Genomic DNA, 26,874 nt, shown 5'->3' on the forward strand with positions numbered 1-26,874 from the left:
CTTTGGGCATTACAAGGTCGTTTTCCACTGAATGAAATGGCCTGTTTTGTTGTTTTTCTCCTCTGCCTGCTAGCAGGAATATAAACAAAAGGTCGATATGGAGCATATTTTTATTTGGGCCCTTGTAAATACCATTTAGGAATGCTTTCATTCTTGCCGCTACCCTCATCACACTACTATTTGCATAGTTTCCAGTGCTAAAGTTTAACCCCTGTAAGAAAAGTTAAAGGAAGGATTTTAGGTAGAGGAGGTCACTGAAGAGTATAAAACGTCCTTATGATTGACTTCAGTTTCCACACTGTCTCTTGAGCTGTTGGTTTAACTTCGTTCCCATTCAGTACAGTTCGCACATTTCATTTGCAAATTCTCTTTTTATTTTTTTTATTTTTAAAAATTTTTTAATGTTTATTTTTCAGAGATAGAGAGAGACAGCACAAGTGGGGAAGGAGCAGAGAGAGGGAGACACAGCATCCGAAGCAGGCTCCAGGCTCTGAGCTGTCAGCACAGAGCCTGACGTGGGGCTTAAACTCACAAACCACGAGATCATGACCTGAGCTGAAGTTGGTGCTTAACCGACGGAGCCACCCAGGCACCCCAACAAATTCTCTTTTTAAACAAGACTTTATATGCATGCACAAACACACAGCTTCTTAGCTCAAACAAGTTATAAAGCAATACTAACTCTAGCCTCAATCCCATTATATCACTTCTCAGTGCATTTTTCTTTTTTTTTTTTTAATTTTTTTTTAGTTATAGTTTTTAAGAGAATGAGCGGGGAGGGGGCAGAAAGAGAAGGCGGGGTACAGAGGATCTGAAGTGGGCTCTGTGCTGACAGCAGAGAGCCCAATGAGGGGCTTGAACTCACGAACCGTGAGATCATGACCTGAGCTGAAGTCGGACGTGTAACCAACTGAACCACCCAGGTGCCCCTCAGTACATCTTTCTACTTGTTTTTGTATTTGTGATGCCACTGGGATCAAATTGGAACAAACTATACAGCCTATAAACCATATACTCTGATGGATCTTCTCTCGGATGAAGCCTACTTGTACAGATAAACTGAAGCGCCTCTTAAAAATCCCATAGATTTGGGGCACCTGGGTGGCTCAGGTGGCTGAGCGTCTGACTCTTGGTTTCAGTTCAAGTTGTGATCTCACAGTTTGTGAGTTCAAGCCCCGCATCAGGCTCTGCGCTGACAGTGTGAAGCCTGCTTAAGATATTCTCTCTCTCTCTCTCTCTCTCTCTCTCTCTCTCTCTCTCTCTCTCTCTCTCTCAAATAAATAAATATTTTAAAAAATCCAATAGATTTTCATGGACAACTTCCCACTCTTTTCCAATTTGCAGACAAATCGGTTGGAGGTTGTAAAATCAGATACAGAAGGGATTTTTGAACTGCTTTGTATTTTAACCTCTACATGAGGAGATTCAGTAAGAGAATTTGGTTTGCTGAATCAGTTCCTCCATTGCAGAGTTCACACAGCTGAGAAATATAAACATACATAGTTACGTATCCGTTTACGTTTTTCTTCATTTTATAGGTGTTCAGCAGATGAATCCCCCTAAGGAACTTCTTATTATTGGCTTCTGTTTCATACGGACTCAGAGAAACCCACCAAAGCTACTTAAAGCTTAACAATGCTTAACTCATGAGCTCCATGTGCCTTTTGGATCTTTGCAACATTGAAGATTTGGAAGAAGCTCTTCAACTATTTTGTGATGGTGTTTATCATTTTATATCTTAAAGAGATTATTTTGTAAGGAATAACTTTTAATACTGTAGTTTCACCTGTATTCTACTAAATGTTGCGATACAGTTTTGCTTTTAGATATCATTATTAAGTTACTGGGATGAATACCTTTCATGTTTTGATCTTTAGTTAACTGTGCACCCAAGAAACATACAGGTCTTTCAAAGTCATCCTAAATATTCAACTTTTGTAAATCATCAAGACTCAAAACACTTTATCTTTTAAACCAAGCATTTTCTAAAAATGACTATTGGTGGGGAGATGGAAACAGGTCATATCTTCTTAGGACAGAAGTTTTTAATAAGCTCTTGGCAATGAAACCTGGAAAAGTATTGACTCTTACACAAAATTGGTATGATATCCCAGGCAGCTCAATGACGATCACATTTGAGAGCCCTGTGTTTGAAGCATTTATAGGCAACATGTAGCAACAGTATTTACCTTCTCTTTTAGAAGAGGCTATTAACCCTCATTTAACATGGTTGAAAATTTAAAGCAATACTAATTAGCCAAGGATGAGTTTTTGGCAGTACTGGAGGAATTAGGCTTCGTTTTTAAAATCTTCGATTCATATTGCATATTTTATGCTTGGATTTGGGGGGCTTAAAAAAAAGCTGATAATCATGTGATTAAATACCTGATCAACAGGTAGGAATATAATTTACACCAGCATATTTTTGTCATGGTAGTAAAATGTCCTATAAACTATTTATACTTTTTTTGTTCTTCATAATTATTTAGTACATAAGCATCGTTTGTTCATTTTTGAAAGGGTATTTAAATAAGCATTTTTTAGTTCATATGAAAATAACCATAGTACAGAATGATCTGTGTCCGGTGTCCGTACAATGTTAAGTTAGACTGTACAGTTAATTAGCTGTTATATTTATGGTACTGTTACATGGGGTAATACCTTTTTTCTTTTAAGCCCAATATATATATTATGCCTGCCTAAGTTTTGAACTGGGGCTATATTTTCAGTAGTTGTAGAATTATTGGTATTAATTAGTTTTGATAGTTAACGTCTGGTTTAGATCTGCACGATTTGGTTTTTGCACAGAAATCATTTCTAAAAACCTGAATAATTGCCAAATATTAGAAGAAAGACGTTCTTCAAGAATACAGGTTTTAGTCAAAGTGGCCATTACCTCCTCTTTTTCTGTAATAATACAGACACTTGAATAAGTTGTGGTCATGTCATATGCCAAGAAAAATCTTTTCATTGGTGCCTATACTGTAACAATTACTTTTAACACATTGTATTTTGAAGTAATGGTTCAGTTGAAATGTTCACCTGCTATGGAACTGAAAGTCAATTACAGTTTATAACCTATAGAGGTCTAGGAATAATTTTGCAACTCATGTCATGGGTTAAATGAATATTTTTGTAAAAGCAAAGGTAATAAATTTATAAATTGATTATTTGAAACTTGACAACACAGCCACATCATGAGTAGGAATTATATTGCTTATTCATTATAGTTACTAGTCCTATAAACTGTTTCTAGGTGAAGCATACTCCAGTGTTGTGGGGGGGGGTTAAAAATAAATATTTAAATTTCATGGTCCTCAGTGTATGTTTTCTCCAGGGGGGTTATGGTGTCATATTTTAATTATTTCAAATTTTTTCTCCTTTGCCCTTTAATTTGCTGTTGGAAATTTAACACCAATGTCTCCATTGGAAACTAGAAGGTATTCTTCATATTTAAACATTGATTATAGCTACAGTGAAGATATGCCCCCCTGTCATGACGAAATTATTGAGAGTCCTCTTTCAGTCAGAAATGCCCTAGGTTGGACAATAAGTTGTACGGTCACCCTAACAATAGTTTTATTAGGAAATCATATACAGACTTGAACCATATAGCTCTTTGGGGAAAACAAATTTCACAAAGACTTCCAGAGCTGAGATGAGAAATAGCATATAAGCCTAAAGGAATTTGAGTTTTCCTAGAGAAAAAGTCGAAGATGAGCTTAATATAGCTTTGAGGATCTATAGGATTAACACATACATAACTGGACTTCAATATATTCTTACTATTAAATAGCTTTTCTTGGGGAGCCTGGGAGTCAGTTAAGCGTCCGAATCTTGATTTGGGCTCAGGTCATGATCTCATGGTTCGTGAGATAAGGTTAAAGCACCACATCAGGCTCCACGCTGACAGCACGAAGACTGCTTAGGATTCTCTCTCTCCCTCTCTGTCTCTACCCTCCCATGCTCGTGCTCTCTCTCTCTCAAATATAGATAGATAGATGATAGATAGATTTGTGAGTTACTGGGTAGGATTCAAGGAGCAGGGAAAAAAGTGCTAGAATGAGGGAAAGGACTAGAGAAAGGTATGTTAAAAGGATATTTTCTGATATAAGGATGAGGAAAGTAAGAAAACGATTCCATCCATCTTTTCTCCATTAAGTCATGTATAAAAATAGGTTGCTTATGTAATTGCATCATTTGTTTGTAGTACCCAACATTGTCCTGTAAATATGTTGTACTTAACATTAAAATCAATAAATGAAGTTCTCAGATGGAATGCTGTACCTTCCAGGAGGAATAGTAGGGAAATTCTGAATGGGTCAGGAATAGAATCTTGGTTCATGAACTCAGTCTGGTTTTAGCACGATCCTTTCTCTTTTCAGCAATCGCAGTTCAACCACTTCATCCCTGAATATACATTTTCACCTCCCTCCTTCCTTTTTCTTATTTTCTAACTGTCCCTTCCTTTAGTAATAAACCAGAACCAATCATTTCTGAAATTGATTAAAACAAAATGAAGACCCAGGGGTGCCTGGGTGGCTCACCTGGTTACGCATCCAACTCTTGATTTCAGTTCAAGTCATGATCTCACAGTTTGTGAGATGGAGCCCCACATTCAGGCTCCGGACCGACAGCACAGAGCCTGCTTGGGATTCTCTCTCTCCCCTCTCTGTTCCTCCCCTGCTTGCTCTCTCTCACTCTCTCTAGACAAATAAACTTTTAAAAAGAATAACAAGCAAAATGAAGATCATAGTTGCAACTTATTTTTTTAAATAAATGGATGTTCATCACTCTTTATTAAAATTCTGTTCATCTCATTTCTTTGCCTACATACATGCAAAAAAAAAAAAAAACTAAGTCTTGCAGGAGAAAGTAGATAAACCAACATGTTGACTTTTATCTTTCACTACATGTAATAGTTAAGAATAGAGAAATAAGTCAAGCATCATATCTTCATCAGGCATATATCTGGCTTTAGAAATTAATTCATGAATTTCCGAGGTTGAGAATTTTTCCCAGTCCCAGATGCATCACAAACTTGTATTCTGCCGAGAGGATGTATGCCACCATCTTGTTCCTGAGACATCAGAGGGCCATGCTCCCCCTAATATATGTTATAAAAATCAAAATCTTTAACACGTCACAGAAACATTTGCACTGGAACCTTTAGTCGCAGTATGGTTTAAGAACAAAATGACCAACATAGTCACAATCTACTAAATCACTAAAGGACACAATTCTATATGCCAACCCATACTGTCCTCATTCTTCAACGTGGAAGAGCGCGAACTTCACTGATAACGTCTCTATGGAGAAATGTATCATGGAGATGATAAATGGCCACCTCACCCTGCAACAGTGCTGGTGACGAGAAGGTATGTTCCAGAGTCACTTCAGAGGAAACTTGAAGAGAGGAGATTGAGGAACGAGGCAGCAGCTGGATCTTTCATAGGCTCGGTGCCCAAACTCAGGAGATTCCCTTAATGCCAATGAGTAGTAACTAAGAAAACGGTTTGTGCAGAAGGTTCCTTTTTTTTTTCTTTTTTAATCTAAGTTGGCAACATGGAACTGGCCCAGGAATGTTCCTGGCATTCACACTTCTAAGCTAAAAAGTAATTACACGGTTTTAGCAAAGTCCTGTCTTCAGCAGTTGGTGTACTGAAAGAAACGTCTTCGTCCTCTTCATCTAGCTGTAGACTACCAGAAGATAAGCGGATTCTGGCCATGGGTGACCTTATCCCTTTGCCATACAAAGAGTAGTAGTCCGATTTAAGAATTTCTGATTCTGAATCACTGGATTCACTAGCTACGTATCTTTCTGATGCTCCCTGATGCATTAAAACTGTTGGAAGCTCCTGCTCTGCAAACATATATGGGAAAAAGTCAGCTTTACGACTCAGAGTAGGACAAGGTCCTAAAGGTCTAAATTCAGACCCAAAAGGAAAACGGATTGTTTTCATATCTGATTGGCTCTGGGATCGTTTGGGAGTTTGCTCTTGAATGTTACATGCAAACGCATCTTCTAAATTTGGGTCTTCCGCTTCCAGATCTATGTTGATGTTGCTCCTACCACTGGTCCTGGCCATAGCTTCTTGGAGTTCTTCAAAGTCTTGCTGAAAGCTCTTCATTCTGACATTCCTTGGGCTCCTTTTGGCTGGCTTCGTTGCAGTGGGCCCTGGAGAGCTGTCTGGCCTTTCCCTTTCCTCTGCCAAGATCGGAGACCGTCTGGGCACCTGGGGTGGTCTGTCCACGTAAAAAAAGACTTGGGGAGGCATAATATTGACCTGCTGGCCAGTACAAGGTATATAGGGCACATCTGTGTAAGTCAGCCGCCTCGCTGGGCTCACTTCACTTGTGAGGCCGGCAGGTGTGCTCATGTGATTGTCAGCAAACTTACAGCTCGGCTGGAAGGAGCTCAGAGGACTCCTTCCCTCAAAGTAGTCTCTGGGATCGGGGTCTGTGTAAAGAAAAGGGAAAGAGGAACTGCTCTGGGACTGATGTAACAATGCGGGGTCCGCCTCTGGTTTGGACCGCTCTGGCGTGGCGGCGGCAAACGTCACCTCGGCCGCGGAGCTCCTCCTCCTACCGTCCAGCACGGGCTCCGAGGCTCGCACCCCATTCGCGGTTCGGTAGTATCCGCCGCCATACGCTAGTCTCAAATCTTCCACCTTGAGAGGGAGGACATGGTGAAAGAAGAGAAGAGTCGTTTGGTGGGGGTGGGGGCAGGGATCCAAAGTAGCCTCCAATTTCACAAAGGTATTTCTCACACGGTCGTTTCAACCCATGTTCTAGTCCTAGGCAGGGCCATAACTTGTGCCATATCCCAATCCCTGCGCTAAAAAGTACACAGGACGCTCTCCTTTCTCACTGCCACCCCAAGCCCAGCCTCTGAGTTCTCCATGTGCTCCAGCCAGCGCGGGACTTTAAGCAGTGCGGTTTAGTAGCTCTACAAATGAGCCAGGGGTTCTGCTTTCTGGTTCTGGTTCTGCCTTTGACTTGCCGTGTGACCTTAGGCAAGTCCCCTAACCTCCCTGCTCCAGCCTCCTCCCTATTTTCTGTAAAATGGTGGGAAGGAGGGCTATGAATGGCATGAGAGGGTCATAGATTAGATGGTACCTTCCAGCATCATACCTCTGTGAAGCTTTTGAGATAAAAGCTGCCTATGACCTGAATGAAGACATGAGCGTTTGTGAGACCTATAATTATTATTATTTATTTTTTTTAGGGAGAGCCAAAGAAAAATAATTAACGTGGCTAATGCTATAAAACCCAAACGAAGCCATCATCTCACTGTTCCAGGAGAACAGCACTGTTCTTAAATTAAGGGACAAAATTACACAGCAAGAGTACTTTAAAACGTTAACCCAAGACCTTACAGCTTCCTCTAAGCCTTAAGATTTTCATTAGGTAAAAAGGAAGAGCTTTTACTTTTAAACATGCAAAGCCACAGAAATTCATTTGGATCTGCGTTTTGCAAGATGTTAGCAATACAAGGTGCAATTTAAAAATGTGCCATATCCTTCCAGTCTATGAGGTACACACCAGTGGTCATTTATTAAATGGTCTTCTATTGGCTGGAAAGACTGAGCTGACAGATCTCCCTAGGAGGCCAGCCTATTCAAACAGTCACCTTTTTACACACTGGGAGATTCTAGCAGAATCAAATCTTAAAAGCATTTGAAATGTAGATGCATTACATTTATCTAAAGCAGAAAGAATTTTCAGAAACCTTACTTGTTTTGATACATCAGAGAGGAGGTCTGGTGACGACCTGCACTGCCGTTCATGGTACTGAGATGGGTAATGTTTCCTGAAATCCCCAAACAGAGAAGGAATTGAAATGGTCTTCATGCACCTACAGAACATATATAATTCTCTAATTCAACTTAAAATCAACACGAGAGAGAGAAAACCATGTACCTCTCGAATGGTAAGCTCCTCAACCTCCCTTTCTTTCCATATTCCAAAAGCTGCCGTTGGGTTCTTCCGCTATTTTAAGAATGAGACAGACATTTTATTTTAAAAAAGATTTGATGGGGGGAGCCTGGGTGGCTCAGTCGGTTAAGCGTCCAACTTCGGCTCGGGTCATGTTCTCGCGGTTCGTGGGCTCGAGCCCCACGTCGGGCTCCATGTTGGCAGCTTGGAGCCTGGAGCCTGCTTTAGATTCTGTGTCTTCCTCTCTCAGCTCCTCCCCTGCTCGCTCTCTCTCTCTCTCTCTCTCTCTCTCTCAAAAATAAACACTTAAAAAAAATTTTTAATGTTTATTTTTAAGAGAGAGTGAGGGGCGCCTGGGTGGCGCAGTCGGTTAAGCGTCCGACTTCAGCCAGGTCACGATCTCGCGGTCCGTGAGTTCCAGCCCCGCGTCAGGCTCTGGGCTGATGGCTCGGAGCCTGGAGTCTGTTTCCGATTCTGTGTCTCCCTCTCTCTCTGCCCCTCCCCTGTTCATGCTCTGTCTCTCTCTGTCCCAAAAATAAATAAACGTTGAAAAAAAAAATTTTTTAAGAGAGAGTGAGTGTGAGTGGGGGAGGGGCAGGGAGAGAGGGGGACAGAGGATCTGAAGTGGGCTCTCTGCTGACAGCACAGAGTCCAATGAGGGGCTTGAAGTCACGAACTGTGAGATCATGACCCAAGTGTAAGTTGGACACTTAACTAAGCCACCCAGGTGCCCCGAGATAGACATTTTATTAACACTAGCCATAAGCCAGTAGGCTACTAAAACTTGAAAGCTTCGTTTACTGCTGAAGTCGAGTCCACATGAATGACATATGCCATGAATCTTTGACCGTCACAGTAATTAAGAATAATACCCACTTATCCAAATATCAGGCATATATCAACCTCATCTACGCAGAGCCCAGGAAATTTTTAAAAGCTTCTGAACAGGACTATATAACAGTTAAAAAATCTGGCCTTGAAAACTAATATACTTTCCTATGAAGGCCTTTTCCCTACCTACAAATTTAGATACAATTTCTTTTTTTCTTAATATTTTTTTAAAGTTTATTTACTGACAGAGAGAGAGAGAGAGAGAGAATGGCAGGGAAGGGCAGAGAATCCCAAGCACGTTCCACACTATCAGTGCAGAGCTCGATGCAGGGCTCAAACTCAGGAAACCACGAGATCATGACCTGAGCCAAAACCAAGAGTCGGACGCTTAACCCACTGAGCCACCAGGCGCCCCCATACACAATTTCTAATAAGGCTATTTATCTGGTTTCCCAATTCATGACAGAGGAAAAACAGCTAACTAAAACATTAGAAGAGGTTTGCTCCAGCCAGACACACACCAACAAAGAAAGCCAGCTGGGAGAAACACAAAAGCCAAAAAGGAAATCACAAAAATAATAAAGCCCCAAAACTCTGAGCCATTTATCACTGGGGTGCAGGGACTGACATTCCTCTCCCACCCTGAGGCCATCACTGCACTACAGCTGCCTGTGCAGGTTAATAAGTGATGTTTATAATAACTCAGGTCATTAAGAAAAGGGCAAAATATGCTCAGTATCATCTGTTTAAGGAGGCAGGGATTTGTAAAATACATTTTGGAAAGATTCCATCAAAAATATGTATGTTTTTAAAATCTCCTCAGTTCTTACTGAGGCAGGCCTCCACTATTTGAAAATCCCCTATGGGAAATATTCAATTCGGATTTTTTTTTTTTTACCTTAGCTAAGAGTTCTGAAAGCCTCTTCCAAAGAGTGACTAGGCTGGTGCGTTCAAGTAAAAACAAGATCTTATTTTGACCTCGCTTCCATTCTTCCAGTGTTTTCTCACGCTATCTCTTGCCTAACCACCACCAAACGGATGTTGTTGAGCTGCCCTTTCCATGGCTTGCATACGCATTCATATAAAGAAAACAATAGGTTCATTAAATACGTCTTCTCAAACAGTGTCTGCTCCCTGCTCCTCATGCTTGCCAATATTCTGATCTAACCCCTTGCTAGGATGCTTCCCTCCTCCTCCTTCCCGGTTAGGAAATATTGACCTAATGTGTCACACAGAGAATGGGTGTGTGACAGGCCGTAAAGGGTGTCACCCTTTAAGTGACTTAAACGGATTCTGTATTGCTTCTAGAATTCAACTCCTCCTACTGCCTTCCCTGTCACTGAAAAGAAGTTGCGTGTACAGTATGCCCACGTGCAATAATATTTCATTACCTGTAGCGGAAACTGGAGCCCTTGCTGCAGAGTAGGGTTCTGGGCTTTGATTTGGGCTCTTCAGAAAGTCTGAAAAAAGCATGGTACTCCACACAAGTCTTCCAGAAAGCCTTGCAGGCATCTCGGCTGGCCATGGTGAACTCCAAGGTGTCCTTGCACAACACCTGTATAAACCAATTTCCATTAAGCGAAACACCCTTCATGACTATCAAAGAACTTCAAATCCCAGTGCTATCCAAACCATCGGTCCGAGGGCCCGTGCAGCTTCCGATTTTCCACTCGGCTCCCTACAGGCTTCACACCTACTAAAAGCAAATGATTGGCCACCTTCCGAGGAACGGACAGGGCCACTGCTCAAAAACAGAGCCTTCTCTAAGAAGCCCATCTCGCTTTGCAGCCCCCTCACCTCAAACGCTTGTTTACCCACCCACCCCACTTCTCTGCCAGGAACCTTTTTATGAAGTTGTAAATTAGGTTAAAATGAACATCAAAGGACATCCTTTCAAGGTGACAAGAAGTTATAAATGACCAACAGGAAACGGGGTGGGGGGGAGGGGATTTCCTTACAGATGGTAGGCTTTATAGGATGATTACACGTGTGGGAGTCTTTTTTAACATATCAGCTAGAAACACTTTGTCCTCTCTATGCTGCCTTGTTCGACAATGCTCTGTATTGCTCACTTAGCATATTCTAATCTGCTTTAGGGGAGCTTAGCCTTCCAGACCTAAAGTTCAAGTTTCCTCCATCCTCCGACCCACTATATACCCGCCTTTGCCCACGCATGCATGCAGCCCTATTTTCTGCTGACCCCCCCCCCCACCTCCTTTTGTTCATTCTCAGGTTCCTGCATGCAGCCCTGGGACACTCCACAAGCCTCACACTGGGTACAGTCTCCTGAAGTGCTCAAACAAACGCTTTTACGTAAGGCTAAGATCCAGAGGATGCAGCCCAAGCTACTGAATCTTCTGTAGGTCAAAACATGAGTTGATACACATTTTTCATTTCCTTTATGGTCACAAAAGGACATCCTTTGTAGCATCGCTGTCTCACCCCGAACAATGCGGCCTTGACCGGCAATTCCTTCTTTTGCTTAATCTACACCCAAAGCTCCCTACGTCTTGCTTTGGCAAATAGGTGTTCAATTATTTGGCATGTAGTAGGTGTTCAGTTATTTTTTGTTTAATGAAGAGGCATGAAAATACTTTATAAAATGGGGCAGATAACATCAAATAAATATGTCCATAGTCCTAGATCTGTTCACTTCCATTTGACTTCTCAAATCCCTGGAAAAAAAAATGTTTTTTTAAGGAGACTTGTCTTTCATTCCAGCCACCCCATTTTCCTACTACTTTATTCGTTCTGAACTGTCAATAGGATTTCTTGGTGTTCTGCCTTGAGTAGAAATATGACTAACGCTCTGGTTTATTTATGTAGAGGCAAAAGAGGGAGTACATCACCCCTCAGGGCCAGCCAGCTTTCACCACCCACATTCAAACAATTTGCTGAAACAACCAAGAAATCCCAAGTGAACCAAAAGTAGAAGAATTTATTATAAAGCTACTTACCAAAATGTTGGAATGAAGTTTGATGAGAAAATGCTTTCTCTTAAAACTCAACTTGCGGATTTTAGCCCAGTTGAAAGTATTGATCTTTGTATTTCCCTATAATGAAACACATGGCAGACTTCAAGGTGAATGTCAGCAAAAGCTGGTTTGGAAGACAATGAGAACCTGCTAGAAAATGCACTTCTGTGCATGGGACCATCCTTGATCTATCTCTTGCACATACTGATCCTGCTGTACTAGGCAGAGGCTATGGGCCGCAGAAGGCATTCCAGGTGGGACACAGGGCCGTTCTGAAATGCCAGCAAGAAGGGGTACACCTGGGAAAGGTTTCCAGCCAGGATGGGGAGATCACAGTAGAAAAGGATTACTGCAATAGCTTCTCTAATCTCGCCCCTTCCTACGTTTTCACATTCAACTGCCACTCCATTTACTCAAACACCTTCGATAGCTCCTCACTACGTGCATCATCAAGTCTAAACACTTTTGGCTGGGTTTTCCTGCCTCCACTATATTGAATATTCAGCCTTCTATCCCACTGATCCTAGAAAACAGTCTTCCATCCAACTCTGTACCTTCCCTCCCAGAGAGAGGGCTCCTCATTCTCCTTACCTAGAATTGCTTTCCCCATAGCCAAGCTTTCTTGCCAGTCTGGTAGCACCCGCGCTAAAGCGTTCTGTATAACTATGACAGCCTACACCCATTTCTAACTCCTCTTAACTCCCTTGGCTATAGTGGACTTCCCAAACCATTTAGGTCTTTTAGTTGGTTAGTTGGTTGGTTGGTTGGCTGATCTGTCGGTTAGCTGGTATTTGTTTGCCCACATGCTCCAAAAATCAAAGGTATACAGAAACATAGACCTTGAGAAACCTTGCTCCTATCACCATCACTCCCATCTCTGTCCCTCTGTACCTATCTATCCATTCTCTATAGACAACCACATTTATTAGTTTGTTGTGTATACTTGCACAACTTCAAATAAATATGATAAATTAGGTTTTGCTTACTTACTGGCTGCTATTGATCACTATTGCTCTGGTCTCTCGAAATAAATTGTGAGTATCTTAATTATAGGAGCCACAGGTCACGCTTAACGTTAGTTTCTTGATTATGTCATCCTTTACCCTTCTCGGGGCCTTTGTCTGTGTGCCCTTTGTCTGGAACCCCATCCCTCACCCGCCAGCCCTCACTTCGATCTGGACAACTTCCTCAGGTCTTAGCTTAAATGTTCAAGTCCTTTCCCATGTGTTATCATAGCATCCCACACTTCTTCAAGCACAAGTACATTGTATCTGTTTAAAATTATTTGTTTAGGGGTGTTTGGGTGGCTCAGCCAGTTAAGCAGCTGACTCTTGGTTTTGGCTGGGGTCATGATCTGACGATTCATGAATCAATCCCCACACTTGGGATTCTCTCTCTCTCCCTCTCTCTCTGCTCCTCCCCTGCTCATGCTCATGCTCATGTCAAAAACAAATAAACTTAAAAAATAATAACAAATAAAATTACTTGTTTCATTGTCGGTCTTCCCCCTATTAGAATGCAAGGTCCATGAAGTCAGGATAATTCCTGCTCACCTCTGTACCTCTAGCGTCTGGCATAGGGTGGATGTACGATAACTAAACTGACAGAAGACTGAATGAATAGATTGCTGCCCAACTCGGTAAAAATACTCAAACCCATTGAATTGAACAATTAAAACAGATGAATTTTATGGCATGCAAATTATATCTCAGTAAAGCTGGTTTTGTTTAAAAAAGAAAATAATAATACAATGAATGAAGAACACGTAGGAAGTACTCAGTACACAAGTATTCTTTGACTGGATTTGGGGTAGGACAAAATAGACCAGCTACACCGTTTCACACCGTCCACAGAAGTATTCACACTGGAGGAGGTCACAACTAACATGATGGCTTTGCTCCTCTGCCCTCCCCCATTTTTTCCCATGCAGGAGGAAATGGCGAGGATCGGGGCTTAGAGTGGAGTGGGTAAACAGGCATGCCTGTGACCCATTGGGTCTTTTGCCCACGAGTATGATTCTCGTGCCCCAAAGTTCACAACCAGAAAAATGAGAAGGCCAAGATTCTTTTAGCTGAGTCTGTACCTGACTCTTTGTGACTTACTTCAGTACTCTAATTTGGTCCTGGAGATCACTGGGCCTGAGCTCATCCCTTCCTCTCTCACAAGTGATTTATTCCCAAACCTGCCCAGCTATCTGCCTATCATCTTTTTAATGCTTGTTTATTTTTGAAAGGAGACACAGAGAGAGAGCATGAGCAAGGGAGGAGCAGAGAGAGAAGGAGAGAGAAAATCCCAAGCAGGCTCTGTGCTGTCAGCGCAGAGCCGGACGCGGGGCTCAAACTCATAAACCACGAGATGAAATCCATAGTCAGATGCTTAATTGACTGAGCTACCCAGCCACCCTTCTGCCTATCATTTTGGAAGGTGAGGCAAGTGCTCTTGAACCTTAACCTGTATCTAAATTCATTGAATGTTCACACATGTGAGGAGACTTAATGGACGGGTCAGGTTCCTTGGAGTGAGGATTCATGATGATAGAGGACCAGAGAGGCCTGAGTTGGTTTCTAACCTGAAAAACAACGTCCTGGGAAAATAATGAACCAGTAAACAGAAGCAACTGCTGGCACACTGGGCTCTAATTGCCTAGCAGCCGACGGTGGGCATCTCCAGTGAAACCAGTAACTGAATGAGAACACCACATTTTGGACCCTTTGGTTGTTTCTGGTGCATCCGGATAAGGTGAGTGCACTCCGCATCACAGCCTAAGCTTTTAAGATGCCCAAATCCATAGTGTGTGAGTTCCTGTGAGTCAAAACAGTCAGTTACAGACCATAAATGGGGGCAAAGCACATCAAGGGGAGAAGACTTACCCAAGACACTGGCAAGTGTCCCCTCCCTTTCTGACGGGTGGTAATACTGAGAGGTGAGGTCACCTCAGGAATGGACACCCACGCTTGTGCCAACGTAACCCCCAAAGCCTCGGGACTTTCAAGGAAAGAGTTGGTACCCGTAACACCACTACTCCCATGTGAGCAACAGCCAGGTGGATCTGCATCCCTTCGCCATCACTGGCGGGGTGAGGCCTGATGCCGTACATATCCAGCTTCCTTGCTATATCCAGTAGCAGAATGTCCGATTCAGCCGGGCTCCTGCCGCTGCAAAGGGAAAGAATTTACGAGCCTAATAAATGCGGCAAGAATGACACCTCCACCCTAAGGGCTCCAAGAGGAGCTCAGTGTTTTCTCGAGCTCGAAGCTTCTCTGACTTAAGGACTTGCTTTTTTTTTTTTTCATGTTTATTTACTTTTGAGAGAGAGAGAGAGAGAGAGCACAAGCAGGGGAGGGGCAGGGAGACGGGCAGACACAGAACCCGAAACAGGCTTCAGGCTCCGAGCTGTCAGCACAGAGCCCGACGCGGGGCTCGAACCCACAAACCGTGAGATCAGGACCTGAGCCAAAGTCGGATGCTTAACCGACTGAGCCCCACAGGCGCCCTAGGACTTGCTTTTAAGAGCCTGTCCCCAGCGTCAGCATGCCCACTAGCAGAAGCAGGTGCCAGATGAAGTACTTACACGTGCTTCTGATGAAAGTGCATGATCTTGCTCTCTAAACAGTCTTGGTTCGGTAAGTATCGGGTTTGTGCCAGATGTTTCTTATCTGTTTCTTCATGAAAGTCTCCCAGTTCTGCTGCACGACAGAAAAGTGACATTTTTCACATTAGCATTGAGGAGTTAAGCAGTGGAGCACCTGGCAGATGCTCTGAGCTGCCCCAAACAGCCCCTTCTTTGCAGCCAGTATAGCCCTAGGCCCCACACCCCATGATTTATGTATCTTTATATTTTAGTTCACGGTGGAATGGACTGGGTCTTTCTCAAATCAGAAGCAGTGGCTTGCTATGAAGTCTGAGTATAGTAAATCACAGACACGGTGTAGGTCTTCAAGGCTCCAGGATCACAGGTGAGTATTTCATTAGTTTCTTCTTCCACATTCTGTTTGTGATCTCTTCTTCTTCTCATCAGTTCCTGTTACGGTTTGAGTTGTGTGTGCCCCACAAACACTCTCAAATTCATATGTGGAAGTTCTAAACACCAGTACCTCACACTGTGACTGTATTTAGAGATAGGACCTACAAAGAGGGGATTAAATTGAAATGAGTCAGCAAGGGGGCACCTGGGTGGCTCAGTTGGTTGAGCGTCTGACTTCGGCTCAGGTCATGATCTCGCGGTCCGTGAGTTCAAGCCCCGCGTCGGGCTCTGTGCTGACGGCTCAGAGCCCGGAGCCTGCTTCGGATTCTGTGTCTCCCTCTCTCTCTGCCCCTCCCTTGCTCATGCTCTGTATCTCTCTGTCTCAAAAATAAATAAAAACATTTAAAAATAAAATAAAACAAAAAAAATAAAATGAGTCAGCAGGGTGGGCCCTAATCCAATCTGACTAGTGTCCTTGTAAGAAGAGGAAATTCGAACACACAGATACCAGGAATGCAAGTGCACGGAAGAAAGACCAGGTGAGGATACATCCAGAGGACAACAATCTGCAATCCAAGCAGAGAAGACTCAGAAGAAACCAAAGCTGTCCACACTTCAGCCTTGGATTCCTAGTCTCCAGAAGTGTGAGAAAATACATTTCTGTCATTTAAACCACCTAGTCTCTGGTATTTTGCTATAGCAACCCTAGCAAAGTAATACAGGCCCCTAACCTCGCTCTACCTTGATCGTACATTATCCAAAAAGGAGCATATAAATGCCAAGTACAATGCCAGCCAGTCACAGCCATTCATCACTCTGTACACTGGGAAGTGAGTAAAACCCTAGCTATCTGGAATCCCTAGGAAATGAATCATTCTGGAAATTATTCTGGCTTTTCCAAATTACTGGCAGTTTACCCCTGATCATAATCTACTCTTTTCTAGATGTCTCCAGTTTATTGTTTTAAACATCTGTCAGCACAATGCCTACAAAGGTCATTGAGGTGTACAGGATTATCTGCCCCTACAGTTAATGGATTGGAAATGTTTTGATTTTTGAATTACCGTGTCTTCTTTATCATTTTTACACCTCTCCCTCTCTGTCAGATTGATATGAATCACTTCCTGGTCACCGACTTCCCTTGAAGAGGTCTCCACTTGGTTGTAACTATGACTTCTAAGTGGGAACCTAGATATCCAAACCTGTTAGCGTTTTATGAATTGGAAGAGTAAATGGATTCTCCATGGAATCCTGTGGTGCTTGCCCATTGACTAAAATACATGGACACGGGACACTGATTTTGAGTGCTGGAAACTTATTTTGCCTTTTCTCTTGATTTTCTTTTGTTTCTTAATTTTTAAAGTTTATTTATTTATTTTGAGGGGGAGGGTCAGAGACAGCGGGAGAGGGAGAATCCCAAGCAGGCTCCGCATTGTCAAGGAGCCAGACACGGGGCTCGAACCCACCAATCGTGAGATCGTGACGTGAGCCGAAATTAAGAGTTTTATGTTTAACCAATTGAGCCACCCAGGTGTCTCTTGACTTTCTATTACATTTTAGACAGGTGACATGCTCATTGAGATATAGGTGTATGTTTTTTAAAAGTCACATTATAGTGAAAATCCTCATATAACAAGCTTTCTTAAGAAAAAAAAAAAAGACCAAATAAATGGCTCTTTTATTTATTTTTTGCCAAAATTGATAACTGTACAAATCTCTTTAAAACAGAATCAGGCCCATATGATTTCACTGATTAATTCTATCAAATATTCAAAGAAGATATAAAGACCAATTCTTCACAAACTTTTCCAGAAAATAGAAGATATAATACTTACCAACCCATTCTATGAGGCCAGTATTACTCTGATACCAAAACTGTGATGGACAAAGCCATCATAAGAAAACTACAGACCAATATACCTCATGAATACAGAGGCAAAAATCCTCAACAAAATACTAGTAAACTGAATCTGGCAACATATGAAAATGATTACTCATCATGACCCAGTGGGATGTATCCCAGGATTGCAAGATCAGTTCAACATATGAAGATTAATTAATATAATATACTATGTCAATAGAATAAAGGACAAAAAAAAACATTTATCATTTCAGAAGATGCAGCAAAGCTCTGGGCAAAACCCAACACCATTTCATGATTTTAAAAAGTTCAACAAACAAGGAATAGAAGGCAGCTTCTTCGACCTGATAAAAGTTATCTATGAAAAACCAATAGTTGGGGCGCCTGGGTGGCGCAGTCGGTTAAGCGTCCGACTTCAGCCAGGTCACGATCTCGCGGTCCGTGAGTTCGAGCCCCGCGTCGGGCTCTGTGCTGACTGCTCAGAGCCTGGAGCCTGTTTCCGATTCTGTGTCTCCCTCTCTCTCTGCCCCTCCCCCGTTCATGCTCTGTCTCTCTCTGTCCCAAAAATAAATAAACGTTGAAAAAAAAAATTTAAAAAGAAAAACCAATAGCTAGCATCATAATCATACTAAATGATGAGAAACTGAATGCTTTTCCCTATGACCAGAAACAAGACAAGGACATCTGTTCTTGCCAGTTATATATCCAACATTGTACTGGTGGTTCTAGTCAGTGCAATGAAGCAACAAGAAAAAATATAAACAATTTGCACTGAAAAATAAGAGATAAAATTGTCTTTACTGGGGCGCCTGGTGGCTCAGTCAGTTAGGTGTCTGACTCTTGATTTCGGCTCAGGTCATGACCTCTGGGTCATGAGTTCAAGCCCTGCATTGGACTCTGTGCTGACAGTGCAGAGCCTGCTTGGGATTCTCTCTCTCCCTCTCTCTCTGCCCCTCCTCCACTCATGTGCGCTCTCTCTCTCTCTCTCTTAAATAAATAAACATTAAAAAATTTGTCTTTACTTGTAGTCAATGTGGTCAGGTGTGTAGAAAATCCTAGGGAATCCACGAAAAACTCTAGAAGTAATATAGGAGTTCATCAATGTAGAAAAATGGATAAATGTACAAAAAACACTTGTATTCGCATATACTAGTAATGAACAATCCAAAAATGAAACCAAGGAAATTCCATTTATAGCATCTAAAAACCCAAAATGCTTAGGAATAAATTTTACCCAAAGATGTAGAAGGCTTGTATACTGAAGATTATAAAACATTGCTAAGAGAAATTTTTAACAGATCTATATAAATGGAGAGACATTTCATGTTCATGCATTATAAAACTCAATTTGTTAAGATGGTAATTCTGCCAAAATTGATTTATAAATTCAATTAAATTCCCACCACAATTTTTTGTAGAAATTGATAGATGATCTTAAAATTTACATGGAAATGCACAGGATGTAAAATAAGCAAAACTATTTTGAAAAAGAACAAAGTTGGAGGATATACATTTCTCTATTTCAAAACTTAATACAAAGCTACAATAAATAAGATAGTGTAATAATGGCATAAGGACATATAGATCAATGGAACATAGTTAAGAATCTAGAAGTAAACCCTTACATTAATGGTCAATAGGTTTTTAAAAAGATAAGACAATTCAATAGGGAAATGATAGTTTTTTTCAACAAATAGGGAAAATGGACATCTACACACACACAAAAAAAATGAAGTCAGATCCCTACTTCACAACATATACCATACAAGCATACAAAACAACAACTCAAAATGGGTCATATAACTAAATCTAAGAGGCAAACCTCTAAAAGTTCTAGAAGAAAACGTAGGAGAAAATGTCTGTGACCTTAGGTTACACAAAGAGTTTTTAGATACAACATCAAAAGCATGATTCACTAAAACATACTGAGAAAGGGAATTCTGCCAAAATTAAAAACTGTTCCACTCCAAAAACCAGATGAAAAAAAAAGTCAATGCACCAAGTTGGGGGGAAATTTTTCAGTTACATATCTCATAAATGATTTTTAATCAGAATATATAGAAATCTGGGGCACCTGGCTGGCTGAGTCAGATCAGTGTGTGACTCTTGATCTTGGGGTCTGAGTTTGAGCCCCATTTAGACATTACTAAAAAAACCCAATATATATATATATATATATATATATATATATATATATATATTCAGTAGGAAGACAACAATCCATTTCAAAATGGGCCAAAGATTTGAAAGGCATTTTACCAACAAAAACATAGGAATTGTTAATAAGCAAAGGAGAAGGTGTTCCACATCATTAGTCACTAGGAACATGCTAATTATAATTGCAACAAGATAGCTCTTCATACCCACTAGAATGGCCACAAGAATAATAAGAATAAATAAGAATAAATAAAATGGAAAACAGTTCAGCAGCTTCTTAAAATTTTAAACATATATTTACCTTAAGATGAGGTAATTACCCTTCTAGAAATCTATTCAAGAGATATGAGAATATGTCCAAACAAAAATTGTACATGAATGTTCATAACATTATTTATATGAGCTAAACTGGAAACAATCCAAATGTCCACAATCAAGTACATAGATAAACAAAATGTTGGGGTGCCTGGGTGGCTCAGTCAGTTAAGCATCTGACTCTTGATTTTGCTTTTTGTTTTGTTTTGGGTTTTTTTTTTAAATTTTTTTTAACGTTTTATTTATTTTTGAGACAGGGAGAGACAGAGCATGAACGGGGGAGGGTCAGAGAGAGGGAGACACAGAATCTGATACAGGCTCCAGGCTCTGAGCTGTCAGCACAGAGCCTGACGCGGGGCTCGAACTCACGGACCGTGAGATCATGACCTGAGCCGAAGTCGGCCACTTAACGGACTGAGCCACCCAGGCGCCCCTGACTCTTGATTTTGGCTCAGTTCATGATCCCAGGGTTGTGAGATGGAACCCTGCGTTGGGCTCTGTGCTGAGTGTGGAGCCTGCTTGAGATTCTCCCCCTGCCTGCTCTCTCACAAATTAAACAAAATGTGGTATGTCCACAAAATGGAATACTACTCAGCAAAAGAAAAGAACAAACTGCTGCGATTCATCCTAGAACTTGCACAAATTTCAAAAATATTATGTTGAGTGAAACAAAGCCAGATGTAAACGACCACATATTTTATCATTCTGACTGAAATGTCTAGAAAGGGCAAATCTATAGAAACAGAAAGTAAGTTAGTAGTTGCTGGGGCTGAGCATGGGGACAGGGAGTGACTGCAAATGGGCACGAGAGGTCTCTTGCGTGATGGGAATGTTCTAAAACTGGATTGAGGTAATGGTTGCATAACTTTGTAAATTTACTAAATATTGTTGAGTTGTAGTCTGAAAAAGGGTGCATTTTATGATAAGTAAATTATACCTCAATAGAGCTGTTTTTAAACACACACACACACACACACAAACACACACCAATCTTTCCATCTATTAAGCACAAGAGCCTATGTTGACCCTTGGAAAACACAAGAACACAAAGACTGCTGGTTTTTCATTCCATGCAAGACTATGAAAATCTAGGAAGAGACCTACAACATACAAATGAGTAAATATCATCAGTAAAAGAAGGTAGCAAATGTTATGAGAACACCCCTGTTACCAGGCTGGCCCAAAGTACCACCATCTCTCTCTACTGTAATAGCCTCTTCTCTGGTCTCCCTACTTCTCCCATTCCCTCACAGGGTCTCTTTTCACCCCGGAAGCCAACATGGTCCTGTTAAATCCTAATTCAGATCATTTCACTCCTCTGCTTAAAACGCTTCAATGGCTTGCCATCTCATTTAGAGTAATCTTCTATGTCTTTAATATGCTTTTAAGACCCTCCACGATTACTCTCTCCCCTTCTCCCTCAGTTCCATCCAGCCACAAAGCCTGCTTAACATTTCTTCAACACCCCTGGCACACTCCCCCCTCAGGCCCTTTGCACAGGATGTTCTCTCTGCCTGGAACACCCTTCCACCAGATTTCTGCAAGGCTTGCTCTCTTACCTCCTCCATGTCTTTGTTCAACTGTCATGTTCACAGTGAAGTCTAACTTGACTACCTTACTGAAAAATTCAGTACCCACCCCCGGAATTCCCCAGCTGCCTTCCATACTTTATTTTCTCCAATGCACTTATCTCCTTCTAATACATCATATATTTCCTTATTTTGGTTATTGTCTGATTGCCCTCCACTGCCAAAATGTGAGCTCCACAAGAGCAAGGGTTTGTGTCTGTTTAGTTCACTGCCGTGTTCCCCATGCCTATAATAGTACCTGGCATGGGGTAGGTACTCAGTAAGTGTTTCTGGAATGAATGACAAAGAAGAGTTACTAAAAGCGTTCACAAAAGGGATGTGTAGGAGAGACTTAAGCAGATGAGAAGTCAGAATGTGGAGATTGTTGAATGCCTAGAACATAAATATGGAATGAATGAATAAATGAATAAATGAGCAAATGAACGAGCAGTCTTGTGATGTTCTACACGCTGCCTTAGCATCCAGTGAAATAGTCCAACCTATGGATTGTGCGGAGCTGACTCATCGAAACGTTAGCTTTTTCTCTATGGAAAGAACTTGTATTGACAAAATATCCTCTGGAAAAGCTGAAGTCCTCTGTGCTATGCCTGAAATGGCCACTAGGGAATGCCCAAATCCATAATGCTAAAGTATCCAGGATGCAATTGGGCTCCCCAACAGTCATGTGGGGGGCCCCAGTCATTCACAGGCTGATAACGAAAAAGGAGAAGTCTTCCAACATTGGTTCATCTATCCACCTTACCTGGTGCCCAGCAAGCCAAACATTCAAAGCCCATCAATATGACATGTAGTTTTCAGCCACCCCTCCTCGACACACCGTATGTGTGAGCTGTACTTGAGCTACATCTCTGTATATATGACTTCTTGGCCCAGAACAATTTTCTTTTTTATGCTGTCTTCTCTGCCTATCACTGCCTATCCGATTCCTATGTGTCCCTTTAAAGACCAGCACAAAAGCCACCTCCTCCAGAAGCCCTTCCTGATTATTACTGCTCTCACTGCCCAGTGCTTTCCTGAGATCCTGGGGCTGTGGTCACCTGCCCCAGTCAGCAGTCCCTTGGTAAACACTGATTTAGACACTGCCCCTATCGAAGCACTTCATTCTGGAGTTCCCAGTGAAATCAGAAATCTACCAGCTCGGGACTGTCAGGAAGGTCAAGGGATACAGGTCAAAAATGAAGTCGAGAAACAAGACAAAATACAATGTCATGATTCTGCAAAAGTGGTAAAGAACAGCCTATTCTTGGAAGGCTTCTCTAGAAGAGAAAGAAAGTCCATTGGCCATATAAGAAGAAATACAGTCTCCAGTTGCCTCGACCCCACCCACCCTCAGGGCTGCAGGAGAAGCCTGGCCTGCCCAGCTTTCCCCCCTCCCAAGCTGGCTCCCACTGTTCCCCTGGTCTCCTTTTCCCTGCCTTCATTATTCAGCCTAGTCCCACTACTTGGCTGCTAGCAAATGGGAGCTCTAATAGATGCCTGGGGCCTTTTTCCCTTTTAGCCTCTTTCCACCTGCTGTACTCTGTGCTTTGTTCTCCAGACTCATGATAAAGAGCAACACAAAAATCCCATCAAACATGACAATGTGCTGCAGAAAGCACGTACCAGAAATGTATCCTGGGGCAAGCACAGAGAGTGGAGCCTGCCTGGCAAAACCCATGTCTGGACAGATTAGTCCAAACCCGCTCCTGGACAGCAAGCCCCAGGCGGGGGTAGGGGGGTGGGGAGGGTAGGGGGGCTGGAGGTTACGCCACGATAGAAAAAAAAAAATCAGCATTTACTCTTAATCTATATAGCCATCTTGTGAGAATGTATTCTCGTCACTATTATAAAGACTCGGAAACTCAGGCACAGACAAGTGAGGGGACGACAACAGCTAGGTCGTAGTAGAGACTGGATTGGGATCCAAAGCTGAATGACTACAATGACTAGCCTCTTTCTCCTGGACCATGCTGATTCTACATATATCTTATCCAGCCTTCCTCTCCTCTGTAAGTCCTAACACAGGATGGACACGCTGGGCGTGCTCGGCTCCTTTGCTCGGTTCCCTATCCGGTCGATAGGCGCCGAAACCGACATTTGCTACTTACATTGTAGGATGTGAGATACCATCAACGCTGTAGAGTTGTCACTGCATGGAAGCCTTCCTAGAGCCAAATCCTTCTTTATTTGAAGAGTAAAAAGATACCTGGAAGAAGTTGGGGGGGAAGAAAATCTCTTAAGAAACAAGAACAAGAAAGAAGCATTTCCCTTCTCCCAGATCCCAGATGTTTCAAGAAAGAGACGGCGCCCCCAGTCAGCAAGATGCCTTTTGGGGATGGTGAGTAATGCATAGGCTTTGCTTCAGCCCCAAACCAGTACCAGACCACAACTCGGCTGATCCAGCATTTTGGCAGGCCTCACAGCCATTAGGAATCACCCCAGCTAAATCCTCCCGCCAACTCGAGGGAGTTGGCCAATCATCCTCCAGTGGTTTCTGCCACGTAGCAAAGCCACATAGCCAGCCAGAGACAAAGGGAGATTCAGCAAGAACAAGCCCACTGGGGAGGCTCTGTTTACTAAATGCTATCAGAGCACTCACTATCAAAACAACTTAGATTGGGAGGGCAGGAATGATCACCCCATTTTACAATTACAGAAAGGCAGAGGTTAGGTGATTTGGGCAAGGTCATTTTGCCCAAAGATAGTGAAACTGGCCAGAAGTCAGGTCACCCACAGAATTTATGCCTCCTCCTATCCAAAATATTGTGTTTCAGAAATCGAGGACTTGAGGTCATGCTTTACTCGGACTACCTTCTCTGTATCATCAGAGACCAGCCCAGCACTTTGCACAGAGCACGTAGGAAATTCCTACGTTCTGAAAGGAATGAACCCAGTGTGCTCTTTTTTTCCCACCGACATGCTCATCAGGGACCCATAAAGTACAGATTGGTGTCCAGAGTTCTGCCAAAGAGATAGCATTTGGTCCCACGCTTTTAAGCTGTTACCAAAGGAGAATCAAGTTTTGAAAAGATGTGTAAAAAGAAGATTCTATCATTGACTGCTTTCTTCCATGGTCCAAATTTGGTTCCGATATTTGATTTTATACACTGAAAAACATATTGAGTATGTACTGTGGGCATTTCCCAATGTAAGATGTAACTTTCTAAATAAAGTTTTATCTGGACTTCTTTATTTAAATCAATTAAGCCTTGAAGGCAATGTGGTAAATCAAAATTAATTGCAGGGGATAGATAAAAATCTAGATTAGAACAAGCAGGTAAAATTAGTAGGTGATTATTCAATTTATAAACGCATTCATCATTGTAATACTTCAAATTATGAGCTCCCCTAATGGGCTAGAAATGATTCAATTAGAAAATTTATATTTGCATACCACTCTCAGAAACTCATGGATTGGCCCCAAACAAGGCATCCTTGTGAATTTAACTATAGTGAAATATCTTAAATGGCCCACCAGAAAAAATAAAGGAAGTCTAACATTTGCCATTGCCTGCTCTCAAATAGAGATGTAAATGAGAATTAATAAGCCTCAATCGCTGAAGGGAAAGTGAATTTCTTTTTGCTCCTAGCAAGAAGGAAAAGGAAACTTCTTGTCATTTGACACGTTCCTTGCTACTAAGAGGGCAGCTGCCTGCTACAAATACCAAATCCTCGCTCTGAACAGCTGATGAATCATTTATCATCACATTGATTTTCTCATTCTTTCTCTTTTGGAGGGTGGAGGAGTTTATCTCCATTAAAATTGGTCACAGTGTGAGACTCAACTGAAATGGGTTAGCAAATGCAAACTGATATAGATACCAAGATATCAGGTTATCTGGGAAAGTGGGCTACAACTCACAAATATGGAAGAGAGAAGGTGTGAGGGAGTGACAGACTTGTGAAAAGTGACGTCTGCAGAGACCCCGCAGCATACAAGTCCTCCTGTACAAAAGGGGTGAAGAAGAACTGGCCTTGAGCTGTGTTGGGAGGTGTGGGAGGTGGGGGAAAACTCGGCCAAATCACTCAAAGCTCCCAGGACCTGTTTTCTCCTCTGTAAACTAGGAGAACTGGGCCAGATTATCTCAAATATCCATGCTAGGGTAAGATTCTAGAGCCTGGAAAGCACAGTAGGGTTTGGGGGAGCATTATGTTGACAATGCATTTTTGAAGTAGGTTTACATTGTCATTTTGAAGGGTATTGTATCTAAGTATAAACAGACTTTTTAAGCGAAATCAGTCAGTCAGAGAAAGACAAATATCATATGACTTCACTCATATGAGGACTTTAAGATACGAAACAGATGAACTTAAGGGAAGGGAAGCAAAAATAATATAAAAACAGGGAGGGGAACAAAAACATAAGAGACTTAAATATGGAGAACAAACAGAGGGTTACTGGAGGGGTTGTGGGAAGGGGTTGGGCTAAATGGATAAGGGGCACTAAGGAATCTACTCCTGAAATCATTGTTGCACTAGATGCTAACTAACTTGGATATAAACTTAAAAAATAACTTAAATAAAAAAATTTTTAAAATAGATTTTTTAAACGTTTTATACTTGTAAATTTTATTTTTATACACAAAAGATTTTGTCTCAAATTATGAATAATGTGTAATTATAAATGACTGTTAAAACATAAAATTATGAATAATTTATAATTATTAAAGAATTGTAATAATTATCAATGATTTCCATTATATATTGTAATTTATTAAAATCATTTTTTAGACTTTTTATTTTTTTACTCTTTCAATGTTTTATAAGTATGTGTCGTCATCACTTTCTACCCATAGGATGCATACACACACCCGCAGGTTTTCATAGCTGGTATATTCGTGCCGTCAAGCTGCCTTCCAGCTGGAACACAGATGCGATGAAGGCAAGCAGTCCTGTTGTTGTAGCAGCTAAAGGCAGAACCCCCACATGGGCACCCAGGCTGGCTGCCATGCTAGAAGGCCACCCCTCCTCCCTGAAATCCCCACCCTTTGGAAGACTAACACTTTGGGGACCAGCCAGGCCCTCCTTCTCCTCAGCTCCTCACCGTCTCCCAGAGAGTGACTGAGAGCCAAGCTTGCCAAAGAAGGCTTAGAAGCCCATCCCCTGATAAATGGAGAATAATGAGTCTTAGGTAACATCATGCAGCCGACCCACAGGTAAGTACTCTACCTTGTAAGCTCTTCTCGAAGATGTCCGGGGTCCACTGGGAAAAATTTCACCATAAATTTGAAAACAACCTCCTTAGGATCTTAAAACATAATTATC

At 41.8% G+C, this 26,874-nt stretch overlaps 2 protein-coding genes across 3 annotated transcripts in view; one reads left to right on the top strand and one right to left on the bottom strand.

Moving 5' to 3' along the window:
• The window catches only part of STK26 (serine/threonine kinase 26), a 55,003-nt gene extending 51,687 nt beyond the window's left edge, over nucleotides 1-3,316 (top strand). For both annotated transcript variants that reach the window (XM_030305859.1, XM_030305858.1), the window contains one exon: nucleotides 1,539-3,316. In XM_030305859.1, coding sequence (XP_030161719.1) covers nucleotides 1,539-1,563 — 25 coding nt within the window. In that variant the 3' untranslated portion in view covers nucleotides 1,564-3,316. The remainder of the gene's footprint in view (nucleotides 1-1,538) is intronic.
• A 1,577-nt stretch (nucleotides 3,317-4,893) lies between these two features.
• On the bottom strand, nucleotides 4,894-26,874 carry FRMD7 (FERM domain containing 7). The gene is made up of 9 exons (XM_032592042.1): nucleotides 26,779-26,874; nucleotides 23,718-23,815; nucleotides 15,316-15,430; nucleotides 14,752-14,899; nucleotides 11,727-11,822; nucleotides 10,161-10,324; nucleotides 7,924-7,992; nucleotides 7,738-7,813; nucleotides 4,894-6,671 (listed from the first exon to the last, which is right to left on the bottom strand). Exons 1-9 carry the CDS (start codon nucleotides 26,829-26,831, stop codon nucleotides 5,604-5,606), a joined length of 1,887 nt encoding a protein of 628 aa, XP_032447933.1. The 5' UTR covers nucleotides 26,832-26,874; the 3' UTR covers nucleotides 4,894-5,603.

The sequence above is a fragment of the Lynx canadensis genome, chromosome X (assembly GCF_007474595.2).
Source record: "Lynx canadensis isolate LIC74 chromosome X, mLynCan4.pri.v2, whole genome shotgun sequence".
In the NCBI taxonomy this organism is placed as follows: Eukaryota; Metazoa; Chordata; class Mammalia; order Carnivora; family Felidae; genus Lynx; species Lynx canadensis.